General features: G+C 42.0%; 2 protein-coding genes across 2 annotated transcripts in view; both read left to right on the plus strand.

Moving 5' to 3' along the window:
- Window positions 1-22,400, plus strand: part of mgat4a (alpha-1,3-mannosyl-glycoprotein 4-beta-N-acetylglucosaminyltransferase A) — a 37,379-nt gene extending 14,979 nt beyond the window's left edge. The window contains exons 2-16 of the mRNA XM_069663432.1: window positions 1,553-1,720; window positions 3,402-3,542; window positions 12,408-12,541; window positions 12,634-12,680; window positions 12,783-12,896; window positions 13,915-13,990; window positions 14,571-14,685; window positions 16,031-16,161; window positions 16,245-16,352; window positions 16,437-16,511; window positions 16,648-16,766; window positions 18,991-19,069; window positions 19,386-19,446; window positions 19,849-19,961; window positions 20,078-22,400. Coding sequence (XP_069519533.1) covers window positions 1,553-1,720; window positions 3,402-3,542; window positions 12,408-12,541; window positions 12,634-12,680; window positions 12,783-12,896; window positions 13,915-13,990; window positions 14,571-14,685; window positions 16,031-16,161; window positions 16,245-16,352; window positions 16,437-16,511; window positions 16,648-16,766; window positions 18,991-19,069; window positions 19,386-19,446; window positions 19,849-19,961; window positions 20,078-20,104 — 1,508 coding nt within the window. The 3' untranslated portion in view covers window positions 20,105-22,400. The remainder of the gene's footprint in view (window positions 1-1,552; window positions 1,721-3,401; window positions 3,543-12,407; window positions 12,542-12,633; window positions 12,681-12,782; window positions 12,897-13,914; window positions 13,991-14,570; window positions 14,686-16,030; window positions 16,162-16,244; window positions 16,353-16,436; window positions 16,512-16,647; window positions 16,767-18,990; window positions 19,070-19,385; window positions 19,447-19,848; window positions 19,962-20,077) is intronic.
- Window positions 22,401-22,664: 264 nt separating this feature from the next.
- LOC138592280 (cytochrome c oxidase assembly factor 5) lies at window positions 22,665-24,591 on the plus strand. The gene is made up of 3 exons (XM_069663027.1): window positions 22,665-22,908; window positions 24,102-24,185; window positions 24,333-24,591. The coding sequence occupies exons 1-3, from the start codon at window positions 22,807-22,809 to the stop codon at window positions 24,372-24,374; spliced, it is 228 nt and encodes a 75-aa protein (XP_069519128.1). The 5' UTR covers window positions 22,665-22,806; the 3' UTR covers window positions 24,375-24,591.
- The last annotated feature ends 435 nt before the right edge of the window (window positions 24,592-25,026 follow it).

The raw sequence follows: 25,026 nt of genomic DNA on the forward strand, positions 1-25,026 counted from the left end.
GAAAGCGACCGTCAGCGAGGAAAATCAAGAGTTACAGCCAGAGCCAACCGTGGACGTCTGGTTAAATTGGGAAGTGTCTCTGCGCAATTACCATTTAAGAGAACGCAACTGAAATCTTTGAGATTAGACCTTTTTAAGTGGTGGTTTTTAACAAAAAATCTCATCCTGCTTTCTCTAACATCATCATGTATCACTCACTTTACATTTTTGCCCCGGAAAATGTAAACAAAGGCAGCGTGCAGTCAATCACTTCAAAATAACTATATAGAAAAAATCAATCTTGTCGCTGATGGTCTGGTTTGCTTTTGTAGGTCATGTAGAGTAATCAGAATTCATTTCACTCTGTTTCATAACCAGTGAAAAACTCTTGACAGAAGCTTTAAAGAGCAATAAAACATTCGGCTAAAGTAAAAGACATGAATAAAAGTGCTAAAAAGAAAAGAAACCCAACCACAAAGAGAATTTAAAATCATTATCAAGTAAAGTAAGACAAGCCGTGAGGCTGACTCACTATTTTTCAATCATTCTATGATCTCAATCACCAACAACAGCTTCTCCCTTTTTCTCAGTATTTCACACCTTTTGCTTTCTCACTCCTACACCGACCACTAAACTTCTGTTTCCTCCTAAGAGCTCACCAAGGACCGTCCCGCTGACAGTTCTGCTGTAAACTGCCTCTTAAGTTCAAAAAGTAATTTCCAGAAAGACCATGCTGCTGGTTGTACCACTGTCGATGATATCATCATATGGTGCCGCAGTGCCATACGTCAATGAGGTGCTGGAAGTCCCTGTAAAATCTCAGAAACCCTGCTCATTCAGCAGCTTGTCTTGAAGGACAGTACAGATCTAATGTCCTTCAATCCAAACTGCTCAAAAAGGGTCAGATAAAAAAAACATAGATAAACAGAAAGAGTTGAGAAACATGTATATCAGGGTGCTCCTAGTTAAAGTGCAGATTTAAGAAGATGTTATCACCTTTTAGGGATATTTACATCAAGATCCAACAAACAACTGATTAGTTACAAATAGTCAATGCACAATGTTGTAGCTGCATTATTTGATGCAATTGAAGTCTTCACAGATCAACATGGAACATTCTGGCTTGACATATTAAAGGGACACTATGGTGAAATAAAGCTTGCAAGTTATTCCTTAGGCCAGGCTCTGATTAAAGGAGTTTACCGTCAATTTATACTAGATTTGCCCCTCCCAAAAATCAGGCCAGGAATCTGGTTTAGGCCCTTGTTTGGTACTTTGATTTCAGAACAGATTATCTGGTAATTTAAGGGACCTCAAGATCCAATCTTTTACCTCTTCTACGTCATATCTGTGAAATTTGTCCTAATGAGTGTGATGCAGCCTGATTTTTAAACAAGGATTTTGAAACTTCTTTAGTCTAAGCCCGGCATTAGACAAGTCGGTAAAATATTAACGTCATCAGATACATTATGTTGCATCAAAATCCCAACCACTCTTCTCAAGTAAAACCAATCTACTGTGCACATTGTCACCTTTTTAATGTATCCTACTTTGTTTTTTTTAATTCTCATAGAAAAGCTGGTAGCATACCAGCGGGAGTTCCATGCCTTGAAAGAGCGCCTTCGTGTGGCAGAGCACCGGACGCTGCAGCGCTCGTCTGAGCTCAACAACATCCTCGAGCAGTTCCGACGCGCCATCGCCGAGACAAACAGCAGCAAAGATGCCCTCACGAACTTCTCAGGTAACTGACAAACACACAAACACACTCATTTAGCCAGTATTTTACTATGTTAAAGGGCCAGTTCGCTGATTTTCAACCTTAGTCCTATCATGCTGTCATGGAAGCGAATGCCATTATGGTAGAAAAGAAAATGCAAAAAAGAATGCATTTTGGATTAAGCTATCCGCTGCTCCATTGGGCCCTGGAAAATCTGGAAGACGACGTAAAATGCGTCATCTGGCGGAGGCCAGGGAGCCTGCTTAACTACTCTTCCTCAATCTAGGACACCCGCCTCCGATGTCTGCAGTGTTTAGTTGAAAAAAACACATACCGTAAAATGTAATGATTTGTTCCCTGAGGTGCCTTGAAATGCTGCCTGCTTTTCTGTTTTCCCTCCCAGACAATCCACATTTATAAGTCCTTCAAAATAAGTTTTTTCCGATGATTCATCGGTATATTCTCATCGTGTTTCGGATTCTGAGCCATTGCCTGCAGCGTTGTATTTCACTCCAGCGTCTCTCGCTGGGCCGTTCCTTTTAGAAGGAGGGGCACAATGCATGCTGGGTGTTGTAGGAATGTAGAATGGGTGAAACCAGGAGCTGTTTGTACAACTTTCTCCACAGCTATGGCGCCAATTTCAGATATTATTGCTTCTATCGATTACAGAGAACACCAGCTTTGACTGACAGCGGCTTTTTCCAGGAGCAAATTGCTCCTTTAAGAACAGATAGATGTTTTTCACGCATTTGTTAGCATCAGATGTTGAATCTTGAATCTTCATCTAATCAAGCATCCGCTCTTGCATTGGCTCTGCATGACCTTCTGTACAGGTTAACATTAGCAACGGTGCTCCTACGTGTTACTACGTTTTTTGGTTATTTCCTGCTGTAAGACTTCTAGACATTGTAACTATGAAGAAGACAAAATGTGGGGAGGGGAATACCTTTTAAGTCATTTCTTATTTTTAAAAATGAATTGAGAAAGGGAGTTTCCCTGCTCATTTTCAGAGAATTCTTCCAAGCTTCTGTTCTGAAATCATCAACCCCTTAACCCCTGGGTGGGTAATAAAACTGAATCGACTGAAACACAGCAATCACAAGAACATTGCACTGCTTAGCAATGCACATAATAAAATATAATGTAAAAGTCAAGTTTGCAATTTGGTTGTTACGCTTCTGTTGCACATTTTCTGCCAATTTTAAAATGAATACTCCTTTTTATATTCCGCTCATTGACATAATGGCCGTGCTACACATTTTAAACTGAAAGTTATCTGTCCATTTAGTTATATTTGAATTTAAGTTATGGCCACAATTCTTCTTTTTCACAGCTTTTTAGACTTTTTATTTTCTCATCCATCATGCACACGCAAATGGAAAATGGAAACTCAACATGATTATGTAATTTCATCTTATTATTGGCTGCAGGGGGCTGATAGAAAACATCCAGAGCCGTGCGTAAGGGAAATACACTATTAGTTTTAACACTGCAGTGTGGTATAAGGCTCAGACATAGACATGGTCCTTCAGCCCGTGAGTAAGGTTTGTTCATCTCCTGTAAGTCAGTGTATAGATATGATCATACTGTTGTTAAAGCATCACCAGAAATTTAAGGTAAACAGGTTGTGCTTTTAGAGTCTGCAGAAATGTCACACCTGCTATCATGCTATATTTTCTGACTTGTTTTCTGTGTCTGCTTTCAGACGAAACACAGAAACTACTGAAGGAGCTGGCCAATAGGAAACCTCTCCAGGTGCCAAACATCTACCACCACATGCCTCACCTGCTCAACAATGAGGGCAGCCTGCACCCTGCCGTGCAGGTTGGTCTCGGCCGCACAGGAGGTGAGAAGCATATCCGCACTCTGCACATTCAGTACAACTGTAACGCCTCTGATTAATGAGGCTGCTCTTTATAATGTGCATGCTCATCCTACACAAACACACTAAACCTCCAGAGACCCTCCTTACACCAGGGGGAGAGTCAAGTCTCAACAAGTATCAGTTGACGACTAGTTCACAACAAGTATCCGCTATGGAGGGAGCTTTGCAGTAGGATGATTCAAAACATGTGCAGAGTTGAGGATAATTATACTGTTCCTTATCTTATTTACATGGTGTGTACACCTTCTCTTAACATCCCTGTTGTTTTCAAATCTTAATTTATTTACTGTCATGTTCTTTCACTTTGGGGGATCAAATGTTTTTCTGTTGCCCTTTATTCTCCGATTTATTGTGTTGTTAGCGCTATGCAAGTAACCTTTGTATAAGGGCCATAAACTTAACGTTTGATAACAAAATCAACTCAATTCAAGACGCCAGCGAAAGTGCAGCATGTCCTGTTACAGCTTCTGTATCTCATTAGCCTCCATTGTCAAACACATTATTCCTCATGCCCCACTCTTTTATATGAACTCCTATTTTCAGCAACCCCGCTTTTATTTTAAACTTCTTCCTTTCACCCCTCAAGCAGCAGCATGCTGCGTATGTGACCTCTGCTGTATCAAGGTCTTTCCCCTAAGAGGATTACTTATCTGGCTTTGTGGGTGTGATAGGTGTGTAGTGAATTTGGGGTGCAGGTTTAGGGGGCGGAACAGCTTGAATTGTGTTTCCACATTCCTAATGACAAAGACTTGGGGGGGAGAACAGAGGCCCTTGACAAATTAGAGGAGAGGAAGGAGGGACAAGTCGGGGAACAAGTAGGAGTTTCTTGTCTCTGGCCTGTTTGATCAATGAGTACAAGGTATTCCCACGGGAACCAAGAAAAAAGCGAGGTCTATCATTGCCATCTCTTCCTCGTTCCCAGTCAGTCCCAGTCTGCTTTTATGACAGGTGGGCAGGTATCCGTTACCTGCAGACGAGGTTTTAAGACTCTCTTTTTGGCTTTCTTTTAGAAATCCTAGAGAGATTCCTGCCCCCAGATAATGAACAGTTGCCTTGTACTCACAGGCTTCCCTCCCTTAAACACTATCAGTTGTGTTCACTGGAATGCACCACAGGCAGGAGGAACTGCCACTGTGAAGTGATTGTGGATCTCAGGGGTTAACGGTCACAGAGTCACAGGACTGCCTCGGAGAAGCTTTGTCCACCACCCGTGCATGTCCCATGACATACTTAAATAGGAGGCCTCCAATTTTTGCCTCCCCTTTTTTTTAGTCTATCTTTGTGTCATTCATTTTTCTTTCCCCCTTTTTTCTCTGCTGGTTGAAGCATATCTGACATTGGGATATTTATAGCCGTGCAAATTAGGACATAATCCCTCTTTTAAATTGAACAAGGATGATGGAAAGAAACAGTTCAGAGACTGAAACGGTTGCATGAGGGTGTGACTGAAGCACCTTTTACACTGAAACTAACAAAAGAGCATTATAGTAAATACAGCCTTGCTTGTTCCACACATACAGAACTGGGTGGCAAACAACCAGCTTTCCAACGTACGCCCTTTTTTTACTTATTTTGTTGCCAAGCAACACGTTTGTTTACACTGCCCGGCCATTAAACTTGTCACAAGCTCCAGTTGAAGACCTTTTTTATGCCCCTCTTTTTCTACCGAACGTGGAATTTCTTGCACTGCAATCTCTCTCTCTGCTGACTCACCTGCTGGCCTAAGAAGAGTGAAGACAATTACGTGTCTGCTCACATACAAGGTCCCAGCTGCTTCTCTTCTTCTGCTTACAGAGAACCCTACCGCAAGGGCTTAAGACATGTGACCATTCACACCGTCTCTCTCACATCCCACCTGTCTCTGTGCAGGTTTCCTGACTAACCGCATTCGCAGTTGCCGGTGCATTTACAAGAACATGACCCCTCATCAGCCTCCCACACACGGCTGCTCAACGCGCTGTCACTTGTATTTGTTAGAATGCAAAACTGTGTTTGATTCTGTGTGAAACAGGCCTGGACGACAAAAATATTAGTTGACAGTAATATGAATATCTCATGGGTTAAACTGTATTACATTTCCTGCCTGCGACATGATTGCTTTTTCACCATCAGAGAAACGTGGCAGAGAAACCTTTGATTCTGTTTATTACTCAGACGGTCTGAATGGCTGAAGTTGTGATCTCAGTTCATTATTGAACAAGATCTAATCAAACAAGATTGAATCTAAAACTAATTAGATTCAGTGGACACTATGTAGGTTTGTCACACACACACACACACACACACACACACACACACACTGACACACACACACTCTACACTGACTCATATATCCTGCATCTCGTGTTAGTTGTTGCTTCAATATATCAATTTCAACACTACTTGTACGATCCCAGTTCCAATTCCAATGTTTTGCCGAATGAGGTAACACAATGGTGATTGAGCCGATGGCCCACTGATGAAAGCCTTTGCATTTGCAGTATACAGTATTATTACTGACTGGGTGTCTGTGGCGACATTTGTGGAAAAAAATCACAAGCGGCGCCCAGTTAGTGACGCGTTTTCCATCCCCAGCAGTGGTTGGTCTGCCAGAGAGGGTAGGCGGAGCTAAGCGACTGCTTTTCCGGTCTCTGCAAGAGTAATCTACTATGGCTGAACAAACAAAGAAAAGATCGATGACTACAGATACAACTTCAAAAATAAGTGAAAATCCAAAGAAAGAGGAACAAATACGACGCTCAGATGAAGGCAAACAGTATAGAAAGGAAAGCGACCGTCAGCGAGGACGGTTACAACCGTTAGAAAGGGAGCCAACCGTAGACGTCTGGGACGTGTGCCCCCGCAATTGCCTTTCATCCTCATTAGGTGCCATCAAATAGAATGAAACTGAGAACTTCAACATTATATGTTTAATGTTGCAATTGCTAACTTTACCTCAATCTTGGGGTTGTTGTGGTTAGGAGACTGCAACACATTCAACACCGCGCATTCCTTGGTTTTTCACGCTGTGTAGAAGTAAACACTATGTCACAATATTGTTAATATTTTAGTAAGGCTGAGCCAAATGTATAGTGGTCACCCATTGGTCCTGGATGGCAACAGAAGTGTTCTTCTTCAAATGTTTTGTTGAAGCACTGTGTAAGAAAGGAAGTGACTTTAGGGAAGGACTGAAATATAGAAATGATGCAAAAGTTAGGAACCAAGAAGAAGCAAAATGTTTGTGTCCTTGGTTCTTGGAAATTTAGAGCTTCAAATTGTCACTGGTTCTAACTCCAACCATACCGGTCTTAAACCCGGTTTTCTAACAGAGCTGTCCTTTCCTAACCCTGTACACCAAACCTCCCTTTAGCCCAACTAAAGCCAAAGCTTTTAACCATCTCTGAAGTCATTTGAATTTTTTAAAACAATAATCAACGCACTCTCCTCATTTGCAACAGAACACCCAAGAAAAACAAAGAGATCGCGTTTCTGTTTTACTGCAGCAAACAGCCGCACATGTCGAAGCAGGTGAGCTTTGCACGTTGCTCTTCACCTGCCGGTAGGTTCAGGATGTGACCCGTTGCCCACATGTTGTTGACTTTGGAATATAATTATCACTTTTATTGTTTACACATGCCCAAGATGTGGGCGTTTGGGATGTGTGGCAGACAGTATGTAATTTAAAGGTCTGTCTTCATTCACCCCTTGGCTGTAAAACTTGCACCACTGTTCATGTTTTTTTTTTTAGAATAATGTATGAAGCTTCATTTAATGATAAAGCAGAACTGTGCAGTATTAACGTGGTCCTTAAAGATAGCTTTTATTTAAGGCACCAAATAAGTAACAAGATACTTTAAATTGAGAGTTTAAGAGATGAGTGAGATGAGTGATTATATAAAAAAAAAAGTTCACTTTTACCCGGAGGATTTCAGTCTTCTACTCAGGCTGTTTTCTACTGGACAGCTTTGTTTAAAAGCTGTGCCATTTACTTGCTGACCTACTCACTTGTCTGCCACACACACATATGCACGCACACACACACACTGGGTGTCCTTTACCTCAGGCTTTGTAAGAACTAAGCTTCAGTATTTGTCATTGAAATAACAGATTAATTAGCATCATGCGTCTCATTCCTTGCAGCAACTGACTGAGGAGAACATTGTTTTATTATTCAAAACATTATATTCAAATCAACTCAAAGCCTGACAGTTCACCTAAAAAGATTTAAATTAATCATTAAAAGGGCTTCTTTTTATACGTGTTAATTAAATATCAAAAGCAAACATGTTTAGATTCAAACAAAGCAGGACATCAAAAAAGCATCAAAGCCCAACTTCAAACACAAACAAACAAACTCTCTGTTGTTAATAGAGCAGATGGACAGGTTCTTTGTGTCTCTCAGAAAAATACCTGTACCACAATTGCGCTTTGACCACATTTATTTATTTCTCTTTTGTTTCAGTGTAGTATTCCTTATACTCCATGTTTTTGTAAGGTGAAGTGAAAAGGGTCTTGTCTTACATTACATTATCCCGCTTATGATGTGACAAAGTCAATAATTAGACACAAAGTTTGATTCGGAAATGATTTTATTCATTAAAAAATTATTATTTTTCCATTTAAAAATAGCCTGTTGCACTCACAGTGAGAGCTGCGTCCATAGCAACAGTTAACTCTGTAGCCTTCTTAAAATGAGCTAAGCTAGCTGTTTTACTCGCATTGAAATGAGCTAAGCTAGCTGTTTTGAATCACATTAAAATGAGCTAAGTTAGCTGTTTATACTCACATTAAAGTGAGCTAAACTAGCTGATTTTACTCACATTAAAATGAGCTATGCTAGCTGTTCTTACTCACATTAAAATGAGCTATGCTAGCTGTTTTTACTCCCACGGTGAACGGGACCGCAGGAATCAGCACAGCACCTGATTGAGGTTTTCTGTTTCGTCACTGTCAGAGTCTGTTGTCTCTTTCTTTTCCATTCACCTTCTTTAAACACAGTTGTAACCTATACTACTGTGTTTGTTTGATGTTAGCTTGATGTGCCGTCTTCAGTTTTGTAGATCTCTCTGTAGTAGCCTAAAGTTTTGCATCTTTTAACCTCTCTTGCTCTCTCTCCACTGTTTTTGTCTCTTTTTTTCCCCCTCTGTAAACACGACGTCAAATTTACTGGACTTTTTTTGGTGGATTGATTTGATTACAGTTAGTCCTCCAGTGTGATTTGATCTGAATCCCTAGCAACTGTCTGTTCTTCATAGCAACGGTCTGTTATTGAGAAATAACAGACCTCGTACTGCCATAATTAATCAATCAGAATCAAGTATTTAATACAGCCGTGTAATACATTTAATTAATGACTTCTGTAACTCAACATAAGTAACATATGGTCTCTCTCAATGTAACAATTCATTTATTAAAGACTTTTATTACCATGTACTCATACTTATTAAAAAGTACTCGATCGTTATTTTTGATTAGTTTGTTCATAAGTTATTTGAAAAGTAAAATTCTAAACATAAAACTAATTGTCCTCATTTCATGGTGAGTGTTATTTTATCAAACACTCATGCATAGCTATTCCCACTTTACACAATCATACAATGATGTCACTTCCCTCCATGTCACCACCTTAACACTGAATAATAGGAAGCTATGGTGCTTAAACATGAAAATAAACACATTTACATGCCAAGTTGAAGCAAACAATCAAGCGACATTTTGTTTGACATTTCCAAACACAGCCGAACAGCAGCACCTCTTTGTGCGTGGCATGCCAAATCAGTTCTATTCAATGATGCGACAGAGAAGCAGACGGATATGTAGATTGTTTTGCTTTTTTTTCCTGCATGAGATCAAAGGACGGCAGAGCGAAGCGGGCAGGCTGATCAAGGGACACGGGGAGGGGCAGTCTCGGAGTCGGTCCTGCTCTCGCTGCACTTGCATGCATTATCACTCACTCACTGTCTCCCCCCCCATCCCTTCTTATTCTGTCACTCTCTGTCTCTTTTCCTTCCTCCCACATTCTCCTTTCATCCTCGACCTACTTTCTTGGTGGTGGTGGGTGTCGCTATACGACACGGAGCTCAGTGTTGGAAACACAAAGCGAAACTGGGACAGATTCTCCACGCTGCGCAGATCACTCTGGAGGATTGCACCCTCTCTGAAGTCCACTGCGCTGCTCGATCGCACTGCACCTCAAGTTTGTTTCGTGCCTTTTGTTGGGGCCCCCTGTGTGCCCCCGGATCAGCTCAGTCAGCAACCGGAAGACGCACGCACACATTAATCCTGCTCCATGTATTTCATAATCCTTACTTTTCCTATAGGACAAGTTGTTTGATAACTCTTACAAACACTTAGTTTTCATTGTCGTTGGAAAAGCTTTGTACATTTCATGCAAAACATTATGTAAAATGATCTTCACGAGGATTTGAATTCAGGGAAGGGAAACACATGTTTACAGGAAGAGAGGGCTAAACATGAAAGAGTGAGCACACATGCTAAAAGGTAATTTCATGCTGCAGTCTTTGCTTGTTTTTTCTGAGCAAGAGGGAATAAAAAAAGATTGTGTGTCAGATATCCAGCCAGATAACTTCTTGATCCTCACATTTGTTTCCTCTGTAGCGTGGGCTTGGTGCACACTCTCCACTCGCTCCCTCCCTCGCTCTCTCTCTCCCTGGTGAAAGTGGTCGTTGTATCCTAGCGGGTAAAATGAACTGGTTTTACATCTGCTGCAGTCTGTTGTGTCCTTTCAGCCTGGTGTACTTTTCAAGGAATCCTTAGACACTAAAGAAGAGGCCGTCTGTTTGGCCGCAGCCACTCCAAGCCGCGTACAATAGGAGCAATAAGGAGATGACAATAGCCACTCTCTTGTCCTCCGTCTCGTCTCAGCAGCCTATTATCTGCCGAACATGTGCTCCTACTTGTGACCTTTCTTTGACCTTTTCTCAGAGAAGATTAACTGTTTTGTGTTTGCAGTCAGTGTGTTTTGCTGGCATGATTAAATGCATTGTTTACAGAAAAAAGTAATAAGAATTAAGAATGTTTGAGGATTTATTTTCAACATCAGCTGTTTTTAGCTTCTCAAAATGTCGGATTTGCTGTTTGCATATTGCTGTCAGACCGTTGGGATTTTGCACCATCACTAAGGCAAAATAAGAACTTTTAAAATAGCATTTTGGGTCGTATAAACTTGATGTTGTATAGACACATTTTAATCAATTCAATGAAAATCAAATCATGAATTTGTTTAGAGTGGCTAGATCGTTGTTGAAACTGTCTGTTGGTTCTTCTATCTAATTTTCCCTCATTGCTGTTTGCTTTGGCCTACCTGTCTTTGTTTATTTTAGCTGCTAGCAAAAGCCCTTTAAATACATTTGGCTACGCCTTGCTGATCTCTGGATAAAGATTGATGCTGAGAACATGCCAGCTATTTAAAATGTTTGTCTCCCTGGTCTAAAGTTCAAGCATTGTTGCCTCTGAATGATGAGCCAGAGTGTCTCTACTGAAGCTGCATATCCAAATATTTGTTGGGCGATAGTTTTCCACATTGTGTTAAGACCCTTTCACACATGCACTGCACTCCTGAAGATTTCCCGACATTGTCTGGGTGAGCTGCACAAAATTTGCATAATTTTTTACCCCGACTTCATGCAGACGTTGTCCAGCTACCTCGTAAAATGTCCACAAGAATTCGTGGTGAGCTGATGTGTGAAAGCAGCAGGTAATACTCAGGAACATTTAGGGTGGAGCAATCTCGGACCCCAAAGGCTATAGTGACGACAATATAGCCTCTGGGGACAACGGTGAACATGCTGGGGCATGTAGCCTGCGGTTGGCGATAAACGACTTCCAGTCAAGACTTCCTTTTCCTTGTGATGCATTGTTTGCAGAAAAATAACCAGTTTTTCTTGTGATATACTTTAATTAACATGTCGTACCTTTGCCGAAATTTCAACATCATGATGCAGATTTGAAAATTAAGTAAAAATGAAGCTTTGTCAGGTCTGTCCTCAAGAGGAGACAAAAACTTTTAAAATGCTCGTTTGTTGAACGGAGGTCGGATCGATCATTTGTGATGCATTCGAGGAAGTCGGAATATCTGAACGCTTTCGTGACACTGCGTCAAGGGAGTTTATCTCAATTTGAATTTTTTATCAAGAACGGATTGTTAGCAGTTAGCATGTAGCTGTCTGTTTATAGAGATGAATAAGAAGTTAAATCGTTGTCAGATGACCGCTGATGCTCTCCAACCTGATAAACAGATTAAGGGCGGGGGTGATGACGTGTATATCATGTGGCCGCACATAACAGGGTGATTAAAAACATCAGAGGTTAAAGGAAGAAGGATCATTTACAAGACGACATTAGCAAACATGTATGCAAATTGGAGCGATGAAGAGATTCTGTCTGTGTGGGCCGATGGCGAATTTGTTTGCCAGTTGCGGGGACAGCAGCATACTTTTTATGTCATGTCCCTCCACAGTCCAACAGGGAAAATCTCCCGCTGTTAGGGATGTGTGTGAAAGGGCAGCTCTAGAAAATTATAGGCGCAGACAGAATTTTCTGGAAATTGTGAGGAGTGTGAAAAGAGCGTCTTGTTTAAAGACGTGTTTCTTTAATAACAGGCAGCAGGTTGTTGTACATGCATTTCAAACTACCTCCCTTACTCTTCCTTCCCACCGCCATCTGCGAGTCTGGGCATGGATGTCTTGTTCTCGTGGATTTCTGCCCATGTAATCTGCCGTTGCCCAACAGCAAAGATTATTTGCTTTTGAATCCACTTGATTAAACAGACACTCCTGCAGCCTCCCAACACTTCTCCTCTCACCTCTCACACTTTCTTTCCTTCAGTTACCATGGTGATGGGGATCCCCACAGTGAAGCGGAAGGTGAAGTCTTACTTGTCGGAGACGCTGCGTTCGCTAATAGACAAGCTGTCACCGGAGGAGAAACTGGACTGTGTCATTATCGTCTTCGTCGGGGAGGTGAGAGCTCGCCTTCCTCCTGTATGAGTCACAGCATGATGCGAGAAAGTCTTTGTGCCTTATGTGTCTTTTTTCTTGTTTGATCCCTGCAGACTGACGTGGACTATGTTCACAGTGTGGTTGCTGGCCTAGAGAAGGAGTATGTACACTTTTCTGCTCTCTGAAAGATGCACAAAAATGTTGAAATATCCCAACAAGAAGTGGAAAAATAACATAATCACCTGTGACCTTCTTTCTTTAGGTTTTCTACAGAGCTGAATTCAGGCTTGCTGGAGGTGATCTCCCCTCCAGCCGCCTACTACCCCGACCTCACCAACCTCAAAGAGACTTTCGGAGACTCCAAAGAGAGAGTCAAGTAAGCAGTTAGCGCCGGCGCAACGTCTATGTTATCTGTGTGTTTCGGTGCTCTGCCATGTAATTAGCAGAGTGTGATAGAAATCATTATGGAAATGATGGAGAAATCAGCCCTGAGAGAAATGAAACGCAGGCGAGCTGTGATGAGGATTGCATAAAAAAAAAAGTAGAAGGATGAGTCAGGGGGAAAGTGGGAGGGAGCGGGCGAGCGAGTGAGCGGGAGCTTTTAGGTAGGCTGCCTGGGTACTTAGTATTCCACAGGCATTTCTCAAAGTCAGATCAAGGTCATCAGCAGCAGCACCCTCTATCTCTTTCTCTTTGTAATGCTCCCTCCCATTATCCTCCGTACTTATCTTCTCTTTATAGTCGGCTAACAACTGGTTTCATTAGAAATCTGTTTATGCTGCAGTTTGTGACGGAAGCTTACAGTATGTTCTCTGTTCATCGCCTTTAAGCCCCGAGGATGTGTGTCATGTTTGTATGTGGGCGTTTGTCAGACGCTTGCGATCGCAATCCGAACAGTTAATATCTTGTTCACAGGTGTGAGAGTGCGATGCTGCCTTTTTTTTTATCTGTGTGTGCATGTAAAAAGGGCTCTTTACAGTCGCTCGCTGCTCGAGCTGCAGGAACCACCTGGCTGAGTTTCAGTGTATGTGCATCCATGCCCTCATACCTGTTCACCTGAATGTTAAAAGAATGTGTGAGTTTGTGTGTGTGTGTGCCAGCTCCCAACACCTGCCACGCGGAGGCATCACGAACACCTGCTGCCCATGAGTCACACGGCTACAAGGGCAGATCATTCAGATCAAACAATTAGTGGCAGCACTGCTTCATAAATAATTCAAGCCTGAGTCTGCTGTAACACTCAGTATACCTGCGTGTACCTGATTCGCACCATTTAGCAGTTTTGCATGTAAAGAGGTGTGTCTGACAGGCGTTCCTCTGCTGACATATCCCAGAGGAAGCCTTTAAGTACAGGGGGATGGATTCTTTTTAATGTATGTGTTCTTTTTGTTTAGATGGCGAACCAAGCAGAACCTGGACTATTCCTTCCTCATGATGTACGCTGTGAGCAAAGGGGTTTACTATGTCCAGGTATGTGCTTAAAAAGACTAAAAGAAAATAAACGTGTTGAACTTGTTGCTCCTACTTATGAATCAGCATGAAAGCGTTGACACGTGTCATACCGATTTAAAACCGGTCCGGTCCTTGAGCTAAATGTGTTGCAGTCACTCATCAGAGCCTGTGTTGTTGTGTTTTTCACTTATTCTGAGCCTAATCCTCTTAGACTTCTACCGCTCTTATCTGTCTCCTTGGCTAAACTACTCGTCCAATTTGGGAATGTTGATATAAATGTTTACTCTCAGCTGATTTGAACACCAGACGTTCACGGCTTAGTTTCACTGTGTTGTTAATCTCCCATCTTTCTGTCTTATGCACGGGGTGTGTCATATCCATTCTCTGCTCTCAGCCGGGGGGATGAGGTATTTCCTGTTTGACACCTACTCTAGTTTAGTGTAGCAATTCAGAAGATCCATAGCTCCGTTCAGAGAGCTGTCCTTGTGTGAACTTAGAGGAGTCTCCCCTCCATCACCCTCTCCATCAACAATACACTCTGACTTCAGAGCGGATCCTCCTGTCTTATACTTTGTTCTGTCTGTGCCTGTTTCTTCAGCTGGAGGACGACATCGTGGCCAAGCCCAACTACTTCGCCACTATGAAGAACTTTGCTCTGCAGCTTTCGTCGGAGGACTGGATGATCCTGGAGTTCTCTCAGCTAGGTTTCATCGGTACGATCCATTAAGCACATGATTAGTACTCTGCATCCACCTGGAGCCTGACAGATGAAGTAGCATCTGCGTAGTCAAATGATAGCAAACACAACCCTGGGAAAAGATACCCCTGCTCTCGTCCAGGACTTCCAGGAGTCTGTTGCCCGCACATATGAAACATTTGGTTTAGGCTGCCAGGCCAAAGGTGAGTGAAATGGGCCTACCTGTTTTTGACTCCCCACCCTGCGCCTCGCCGATGCTGTTCACCCAGATAGCTCGCTCTTAAGCGGGGTACACACTTCTAGATAAGTCTGGATTTTTTGATGGTTCTAAAGATTATCTTGCCAGATGTTCCTGTGGTGTGAGGTGTGTTAAGAGTGATTTTACGTCCCCCGATCCCCCGTGGCCACACCGATTTCAAATTCTAAATATTAAACGTGTTCAATATTTACGATCCGTTGTGTGTGAGGGGAACCTCAATGACAGCTGAGCACACAGTCTGTGGATTGTCTAGCTAATTGTGAAGCAAGCTGACTGAAGAAGGAAGCACAACACACTTTGGCACAACAACCGCAGCAAAAACTTGTACAGCCCATGTTCACGCCGTCTCCACCACTTCATCCAGTTTGTTCTTTTTTCTTCCAGCATTTTTTTGGTTGTTGGTGAATGAAATCTGCCTGTGTGTGGTGTGCTGTTTTGGCGTAATCGTTGCTCTCCACACACTATAGGAGCAAAACTGTTAATCTATGATTATATATCGTCTTGCGTGGGGTCTCTCACATTTTCAACATCTGTTAAGATTTTGATCTTTTAGTGTGGGTGTGCTCTGACACGTCCTCGCATCAGTGCTTCCTTTGACAGTTAATTTTTACATAAACACAGACAATACCTTAAAACTCGGCGGTCTGTCCACTCTTGCGGCACTCACGAACAACTCCTCACATTGCGACCCCCTCGCAGCAGTTTCGGAGTCTTCCAATCACTTCAGCTCTCACTTTTTTAATTAGACTCTGGCCGTGTGACGAGCTAGACCCACCCCACTAGCCTGACAGCTAATCAGGAGATAGTGTGCCGTGACACTATGGAGGCCATACTTTTAACTCAACTTGGCAATGCATTCACCCACCCACAATTACATTGATCACTGATATTTAGTCATTTAAAAGTCATATGGTTTTGCAGGGTTTTGAAGTCCAAATTAAGTATCAAGTAAACGTCTACAATTCATTTTTCTTTTCTCGTTTTCGTTCAGAATAATGTTTTAAATCTTGTGGCAAAATTGGTTTATACTGATTCTGAATGTCTCTGTGCAGATCAACCCCTGAGCGCATGTAAAACCCCTTTTCTTACCTCTGTCCTCCAGGAAAAATGTTCCAGGCTCCAGACCTAAACCTCATCGTTGAGTTCATCTTCATGTTCTACAAGGAGAAGCCCATCGACTGGCTGCTGGACCACATCCTCTGGGTCAAAGTGTGCAATCCTGAGAAAGACGCGGTATGCACTGTGATCACTGTACTAATCTGAGTCTCATCGTTAGGAGAATGGGCATCATTATTTTACCTCTTCCATTTTTAAAGAAACACTGCGAGCGTCAGAAGTCCAGCCTACGTGTGCGGTTCAGGCCCTCCCTGTTTCAGCATGTGGGACTCCATTCTTCTCTTGCTGGAAAGATCCAAAAGCTCACAGTGAGTTTCACGCCCTCGCAGTCAATTTATTCGCAGCAACAGTACAGTCAACTTCTTGTGTAACCTTTTACTAACTCTGTGTAGGACAAGGACTTCCTGAAGCCACTGCTCCACAAGATGCATGTCAACCCCCCTGCTGAGGTTTCCACTTCAATGAAGGTATCGTGTCTGGGTTCTCATGAAAGATGTTATCTCTGGCTCGTCACTTTGCTGTTATCTGTAGGCTAGTTCACAAGAATAAGAATTAATTTAATGCGTTTATATCAGTTGGAAACGTGTATTGTGTCACACACAGGTGTATCAGGGTCACACGCTCGAGAAGACGTACCTTGGGGAGGACTTTTTCTGGGCCATCACCCCGACGGCAGGAGATTACGTCCTCTTCAAATTCGACAGACCTATTAGCATAGAGAGGTAGGCATAAAGCGCTTTTACTACTGCGTGCTAGGTTTATTTTAGTTTGCATTCAAATACATGCAAAGCACAGGCAAACATACACTATATATTGTCTCCCCATAATGGCCCATGCAAAATTTTTCTTTTCTCATCTTTCCGCCTGCTGCCCTTCAGTGATTCAGGTTTAGCTCCAGTGTGCGCGTGCGTGTGCGCTATGTATCTTCAGGGATCAGGGTGAGCTAATGAGAGTGCTCTAAAATAAGCATTCACAGCCCAGCCTACTCTCTGTGGACGCTAGGGTAGAGAGGGGGCAAGGCAGTGAATATAAAGAGATGTGATAGGGAGACTGATTTCTTAGATCACAGCAGACCTGAGGGGGATGTTTAAAATACTGAACATGCATATAAATGTGACACTTTTTAATTTTGCTTTCTTTTACTTTGACTTTTGCTGTTATTAGATAGGACAGCTGAAGCGAGACAGATAAAAGGAGAGTAGAGAATGGGGGATGACGTGCAACAAACGATCGGCAGACCGGGAGTCAAACCTGCTATCAGTGCGTCGACGACTGTAGCCTCTGTATATGGGGCGCCTGTGCTTACAACTGAGCTAAACCAGCGCCCTTTTAATTTTTCCTAACTTTAAATATGTAATCTCGAAGGTCTCAGTTTCGTTATCTTTGGCGGCACCTATGGCGATAAACGGTAATTGCAGGAGCACACTTCCCGGATATCCAGACAGTGTTGCATGTGTGACGTCCACGGTTGGCTCCGGTTGTAACTCTTGATTTTCCTCGCTGACGGTCGCTTTCCTTTTTAGACTGTTTGCTTCATCTGAGCATCGAGTTTGTTTCCTTTTCTTTGGATTTTCACTTATTTTTGAAGTTATATCTGTAGTCATTGATCTTTTCTTTATTTGTTCAGCCATAGTAGATTACTGTTTACTCGCAACGCTCGCAGAGATCGGAAAAGCAGCCGCTTAGCTCCGCCTACCCTCTCTGGCAATCCAACCCCTGCTGGCTGATGGAGAACACCTCACTAACTGGGCGCTGCTTGTGATTGGGCAGTTGGCATTCATCAGTGGGCCATAGGCTCAATCACCATTGTGTTACCTCTTTCGGCGATAGATAGTGACTTAACAGAGATTTATTTACATGAAAATCTTTATGCACTCAAAAAACTTATTTACAATAATTATTATGAACATTACATAAGTTCCTTCTTCCTCAAGCTGGTCACAATAAAAGGCTTTAAAATGTGCAGTTTGATTACACCACACCATGCCACAGATGGCCGGGTTGCTGGTCTTCGCTGGATGTGGGGCTAACGGGCTGGTTTGGTTACACCTGGTGTTTGGATGTGGAGACGGTTGGATGTATTGCCAAATAGAAAACAACAAGTAAACATTCACCTTACAGCTGTGGTGGACATTTCCTTCAGTCAGCATGCCAGTTACGGGATCATTCAAAACATGCAGCATTTATGGCATTGTGTTGTGTGATAAAACTGCACAGTGTAGAGTGGTGTTATATTGTGACTGGCCCAAGGTACATTAGCGTTATAACCATGCTGTTAATTGTGCTAACTTATACAGATTTGTTTAAAAAAGGTTAACTAAACTTGTGAGAATGTATCCTTTTATGTGCATATTTTGCCTAGCACATATACTATATATGCATATATATATATAGATATCTATATATATATATAGATATGACCTGTGTAGGTTCATTTTAGTGACGAGTATATCTGCTTCTCTTGTTGAGATAATGTTCGGACAGCGAGTGTGTGAGACTGCAAGTCACTTATCAATTAAGTGGCAGTGAGTTGGAAGGGAGCCACCTACTGTTCCACTGTCTGACTCTAAAGTGTTTTGTCTGCTTTTGAATGACAACAATTACGCTGGCTCGGACTCTGTAGCCTCGCTGATTAGACAACATCTCATCAGCAGGTGGTCAAGCGATACCTCAGAGATACAGCGTGCCATGTGAAGCGTGTCTGCCTCCGCCTCTGGCTGGAGTTCCTCCTTTGTCTCCCACTCTCTGTCTGTGTAGCATTTAAATCAAGTAAACACAGTGTCCCCACAGGCATACGTGATAACAGCCTTCTCTTGCATATAAAGGGAATTATGATTCTTCTTTGATTTCTGTCCTCTGGTCTTTCTGGTTAGTTATCACAATGGGAAAAGTGCAAGCATGCTAGTCCGTGGAAATATTACAACGAATGTATGATTTGATTGGCAGGTTCCTGTTTCGCAGCGGTAACCAGGAGCACCCAGGGGACAAGATCGAGAACACCACAGTGGAAATACTGCCTGTTTCGGTAAGGAAACGCCCCCCCCCCCCTCGCTCGGCCTCAACCCCACCCGCAGTCTGTCAACCTTCTGTGGTGTGATGTGCAAACGGTTTTGATTAGATTACATTGAGCGGTTGCTCTTAGGGACGCAGCATATTGATTATTGACAGGAATGTAAGCGTGACAGAATCGTTGCTGTGCCAGAGGCGATACATTCTCACACTGCGATTCACGCTGCCAGCGTAGGCCCAGCTGCTCACATGTGTTCAAGTGCTGCCCAAATGAGAAATCGTTAACATTTGTAGCTCATATCTGACTGTGCTGTCCATCGTTCACTTGTTAGGAAACTGGACTGACGACCAAAGAGAAGTACAAGCGGACTGAAGATCGCTTTTACAGGATCGGTGAGTGGGTCTCCTAGTGCTTTAAGTGTGTGAGCGCATACAAACACAGAGAAGCATCGTGATCAGATTACACACTCAGGCTGATGGTGCCTGCAGTGAAAGACTGTACAAAAGTGTGTGAAATGTTCTCAGTCACAGCCTTTTTTACACCAAGTTATCTGCTCTCGGTGCAGCCGTTCTCTCCTCTTTATTCTTTCTGCATTAACCGACAGTTTTACAATAAGCTTTTGATTTTAATTCACATCCTTCAATTGAGTCAGCGTTGCCAATTTATGTCTCACGTTTTGCTTTCTCTCGCTTGTGCAGCTCAGTAATTGGTGACTTATTGGCGAGGGCTCTCTCTGCAAATGATTTATCTTACTTCATACATCCGTGTGTGTGTCTGTGTGCTGAAACCCACAGGTCAGTTTGTGAAGGGTGCGGCAGAAGGCGCTGTGGATCCCTCCTTCAATCCCATCATTGCACTTCGGCTTTCAGTTGTCAAAGACTCGGCTGTGTGGGCCATCCTAAGTGAAGTAAGCCAATCACGCTGCACACTTTAATCTCCTGTCCAATCACATGGTAAACGCCACGTGTTCCAGATGCCTCTTTGTGTATTTAACGCATGTGATGCTCTGCTCTCCTCCTGCAGATACATATAAAGAGGATAGCTGGCTGACTCTTCCGGACTGGGGCACATGATTTATGGCTCTAAAGGGGACCAAAATCTCCTGGACTGCTTACGCGGGGCCTCTGGCACCTAGCAGCAGTGAAGTCATTAGACCCAGTAGAGTTGCTCGTACGAGCTCGTCTGAGGAACGCCGCCTCTCTGTCCCCGCTCTTCCTAATGTACTTTATTTTGCATCCCATCCATCGATTTCTCTCTGCATCTCTCCCTCACTCTTGTGCTCTTAATTCATTTTGTGAGAATGTGAATACTACTGTCTAACAAAACAACAGTGACGTATGTGAAGACATCTGTTCCCAGCTCTGAGTTTCAAAGTGACTGTTTAGTTCAGCAGCTTTGAACACAATCGGAAAAAACGCCTGGGATGAATGAAGACAAATCATCACACGTGGGGAGAACCAGTCACCTGGCCACTGGTGTACATGCTGCCAAATCCTTCTCTGTTACTCAATGCTGCCACCTTTGGGCGAGCTGGGGCATTGCACTGTCACTACCGCCTCAGCTAAGCCCGTGATGACCAAGAATGTTGTCATCACTAATGGCCGGGTTGCCCTCTGTTCTCCACGGAGAGGTGACGGAGCTCCTCGATCAACACCAGCCCAAACGAAAAACACGTTTCCGTCACTTCCAGAGTATTGTCAGTCACTCTCTAATACTCTCCTCCTCCTGAAACACAAACTCAGGATGAGCCAGTCAGTAACAACGTCGACCAATAGTCCAGATTCAGCGGCAACTACCCCAATCCATGAAGAAAATAAATACCATGACACCTTATCTATTTCACCTCCTGTCTGACAGGCCGTGTACGACCTCAGTGTCCATTTATAGTAAACCAATCAGACATTGCCTTGGCGTCATTTTCCCGAAGGAATATATTGTTATATTGATATATTATTACAGCTATGACGATCTATGAAGGTGACTTAATTTATTTGAAATAAATCTTTAATTTGTACAAGAGGTAAAATATATTTTTATTCTATGAAGAGATGTTTATGGTAGATGAGAGTCTGTTTTATTTGTGTACTATTGTGTTTTGTTTATTTCTAAATTGTACATTTTCTTTATCACAGCTACTGCAGAAGTTGCTTACTCTGTTAGTGAAAGTAGCTGTACCTGTTTCTTTTCACATGAAGCGAACCGTTAGAACTAAAACGCTTAACTTTCACTGCTAAAAAACTGACGGTAGGAGAGGTCTGAATAGATTCTGTTGGAGAAGTTGTGGGTTGAATTTTTAAAAAAATGTGCCTTACATCCAGGTCCCTTGAAATAGTCTCTGCAACACTATTCCAATCGGTTCCCCCTCACTTTTTCCTACACTTTGATTGCTGGAAAGACTAAGATTTTTACAGTCCAATAAGTGATTGGATTTGAATAACAATATCTCTGTGTTCTCATCTGAAACGGCGTGATTTGCACTGCTTTTTCACTATTTTTTCGTTACCATTACATCCTTCACCATTGTACTTAAATCTTTCATCTTACCATGGTAGATGCTTGTTCCACTGATTCCTCCAAATCCACACCGCAATTTATTTCGTCCAATCAATCGTCTTGTTCTTTCGATTGGGCAGAATATTATGACTACTGATGATTGCAGAGTGCGCCTTTTTGATGTATGATTTGGCTGAGGCTGTGTAGTACTTTCACTGATTGTAAATATATAAAAAGCAACAAGCATTATCTCAATCTTCTCCTCACTCTCTTTCTCTTCTCCTTCACTTTACAGTTTATTTAAATACACTAGACATGTTTTCTATTTGTGTGTGTGGCCAACGGATTGAGTGGAAGCTATTTTTAAGTGACACTTCACTCATTTTACACTCTTGTGGTTCATTCAATGGGGTATTGAAGTGCCTTTTTGGTGGAATTGATATGAAAACAAGACAATATTTGCATGATCAGATTTTGTAATTTATAAACAGTGTTTTTGTTCAAGGCAGGGTCCCCCACCTGCTGCTAGAGCTGCACTAAAAACAATCTGAAGCTTAATCTAGGTCTCTTCATCTGATTGTTTTTTAATGGGAGAAGAAAATAAATAGAAAATGGTTAAAGACACTGCTAACAGGAATGGCTTCTCCCCCTTGTCCTGCATCCACATACAACCACAAACTGAATGCATGAAAAAAAGCATGAATGGTCATGTGATCCCTCCGATGTATTTACATAAAGTTGACCAGAGACGACCCCATACACCCATCAGTTCATGTGCCTTCATCATGTACATGTGTAAGCCTGCCTCTGATGTTTTTGACATCATTTTTCATGAACATCTTTGAAATAAAATATAAAAGTTGTTAGAAGTCATGGCCATTTTTTTGTGTTGTGATTTTGTTCTACTTGCATCACTCATGTCATCTGCATCACCAGGTTTTATTTGAGAGAAACAGGGTCAAAGTAGATAAAGCGAGACTTTCCTTAAGATTAATTTAACATAGTTTTTCAATTTTTCACAAAAGTGTGATCTGTCTACATTATTTTAAAGCTAATAGACATGACGTACACGGAAAAACTACAAGTTCTCCCAGCATGCACTTCTTTCCGCCAGACACTTCCGTTTTCCCGTCATGCAATTTTAGAAACATGGACGAAAGCCGTCATAACAACGTTAATGTTATTGCTGTTACCTTGCCGCTCTTTGCATTTCTAAGGTTGTCGATAAGGTAATATTGGTCTTTCAGTGGATTCACACAATGCCGAAATATTACGAGGATAAAGAGGAAGATAACAGAGCATGCGCCGGTATCAGAGAGGACTTCAAGGCATGTCTCCTTCAACACGACTGCGTGGTAAAGGTAAGTGAACGTCCTCTGGTCAGGACAGTTAAACTACACTTCCTAAACTGGCGCCGTTTAACAATCAGATTAAAGTTGTGTTCAAATATGGAGGGAATTTGAAATAATCATGTCAAAATTAATCCATTCTAGTCTATTTCCCCGAACCTGAACCGAGCCTCAAACAGTCACCTCTGTTAAAAACTAGCTAGATTGACGATGCTAACGTCCATCCCCTGAGGCTGACAGTTGGAGCCCTCTGTAACACCGGGAAAAGTGTGCTTCTTGCTCATAAAGTGACCACTCTCTGCTTCTCGTCAAGCCGATTTCAACATTTATATCAGGGGATTATCTTCACACAGAGTTGGTGGAGGGAGGAGGGTTGGAGGAACTCCGAGTCCTCGCAGTTAACATGCAAAGCCTGACTTGGTGACCATCAATAAATTACTGTTTAATGGACACAAAACGGATGTTTTCATAATACGACCATGACTTGCACTTATAAAATTAGGAATTAAAAAACGCAACTAAATTGGGTAAATGTTGCCCACTAATTTTAAATAATTGTTATTCATCTATTTTCTGTAAATGTTTTTATAAGGAATACGCCCGTTTTTTGTCAATAGTTTTGAGGTCATGGCTCAAAATTAATAAGAGAAATTAATACTTGACAATACATATGTGACAAATGGGACACACCCTTTTTATGTTGGATTTTATAGCTTTTTGTATTTGATGTTAATTTTTATATGAAAAAGTGTGTTTGTTTTTCAATAGCTTCCATGTCATGTGATGTTAATGTGAGATGTTAATACTCACAATACTTTTATATCTGTCTTGTTTTTTGAGAGCACAAGTCAGAAACCTCACGTCCTGCAAGAGTGGCAAAGGAGGTTTTTATTTCAGTGTCCACTACAATATTATTTTCCCTTTTTTCATGGGGTTTTCTTTCGTGTTGATATGAAAGTTTACATTGAAATTACTTAAATTATGATCAGCACCAAAACAGTCAAAAACACAATTTCCACAACAATATAAAACAGTAACTTGGTAGGTTTGTACTGTAAACATTTGGTTTCCCCCTGTCATCTGCAGTTGAATGAGTCCTTGTCAGTCCCAGATTCAGTCAGGACCCTAAGCGGTTAATTCAGACTCTCGTTGGGGAATTTTACCTGTGGGATTTATTTTTTTTCATTGATTTCTTTGTCTGTCAGGAAGGGAAGCTGCCCAGTGAGTGTTTGAAGGAAGGCCACTGCAAAGCCCTGCAGACATCATTCTTTGAGTGCAAGAGGTCAATGGTGAGTCAGCGGGGATGACATGCAGGAAGTAGTGGGGGAAAATGGAGGATAGGGAATTGGGATATATTTGATCATTTTGTGACTCATTCAAAGATAACTTGACTCCTGTTTTAAGCAGAGATAAACCACAGTGTCTTCTTTTGACAGCTGGACACACGATCAAGATTCAGAGGAAAGAAAGGATACTGAAGAACCATCTCAACACTGCCATAAGAAAGAATGACTACTGGACGAGCAACTGTGAAAACTGATTTAAATCAAAGAGTGCTGCTCACAGGTCAGTCTAAGTGCAGCTTAACAATCCATCTAGAAGACGTGTGTCAAGAAACTGCCTCGCAAAAGGACTTCCAACTATTAAAGAACAATGGACACTGACACACTAAAGGATTAACAACTCATCTGCAAAATGATGGCTGAGGAGCTGTCAGAGGCTGGAGCTTTTTCTGGAGGAATGAGTGTGTTGTAATAAACAAAAGCTTTTAATGCAAAAATATGAATAAAGGATGAGAAACCGTTTCTTTTTTTACATTTAATGAGGTCATATCAAAAACATTAAGTATACAAACAATTATGATGGTGGCATCATAAAATGTAGGTATGCAAGTACAGTAGTGAGCCCTTCCAAGCCCTTCTATTTCCTGCAAATGAATGAATTTGTTTTTCAGCTTGTTATAAAAACACAAATATATAAATGATTCATTACGAGTAGAAGGACCAAAATACAACTAAACATAAAATAATATCAAGCCAAAATTATGTGGACGGAAACAGTGAGATTTTGTTCACTAATGCCTCCTCGCCTTGATCAGAGCTGTCATTTTAAAGCAGCCATCATCATCTG

The sequence above is a fragment of the Semicossyphus pulcher genome, unplaced genomic scaffold (assembly GCF_022749685.1).
Source record: "Semicossyphus pulcher isolate SPU_LCO1_2020_fin unplaced genomic scaffold, fSemPul1.0.p SCAF_15, whole genome shotgun sequence".
Lineage (NCBI taxonomy): Eukaryota > Metazoa > Chordata > Actinopteri > Labriformes > Labridae > Semicossyphus > Semicossyphus pulcher.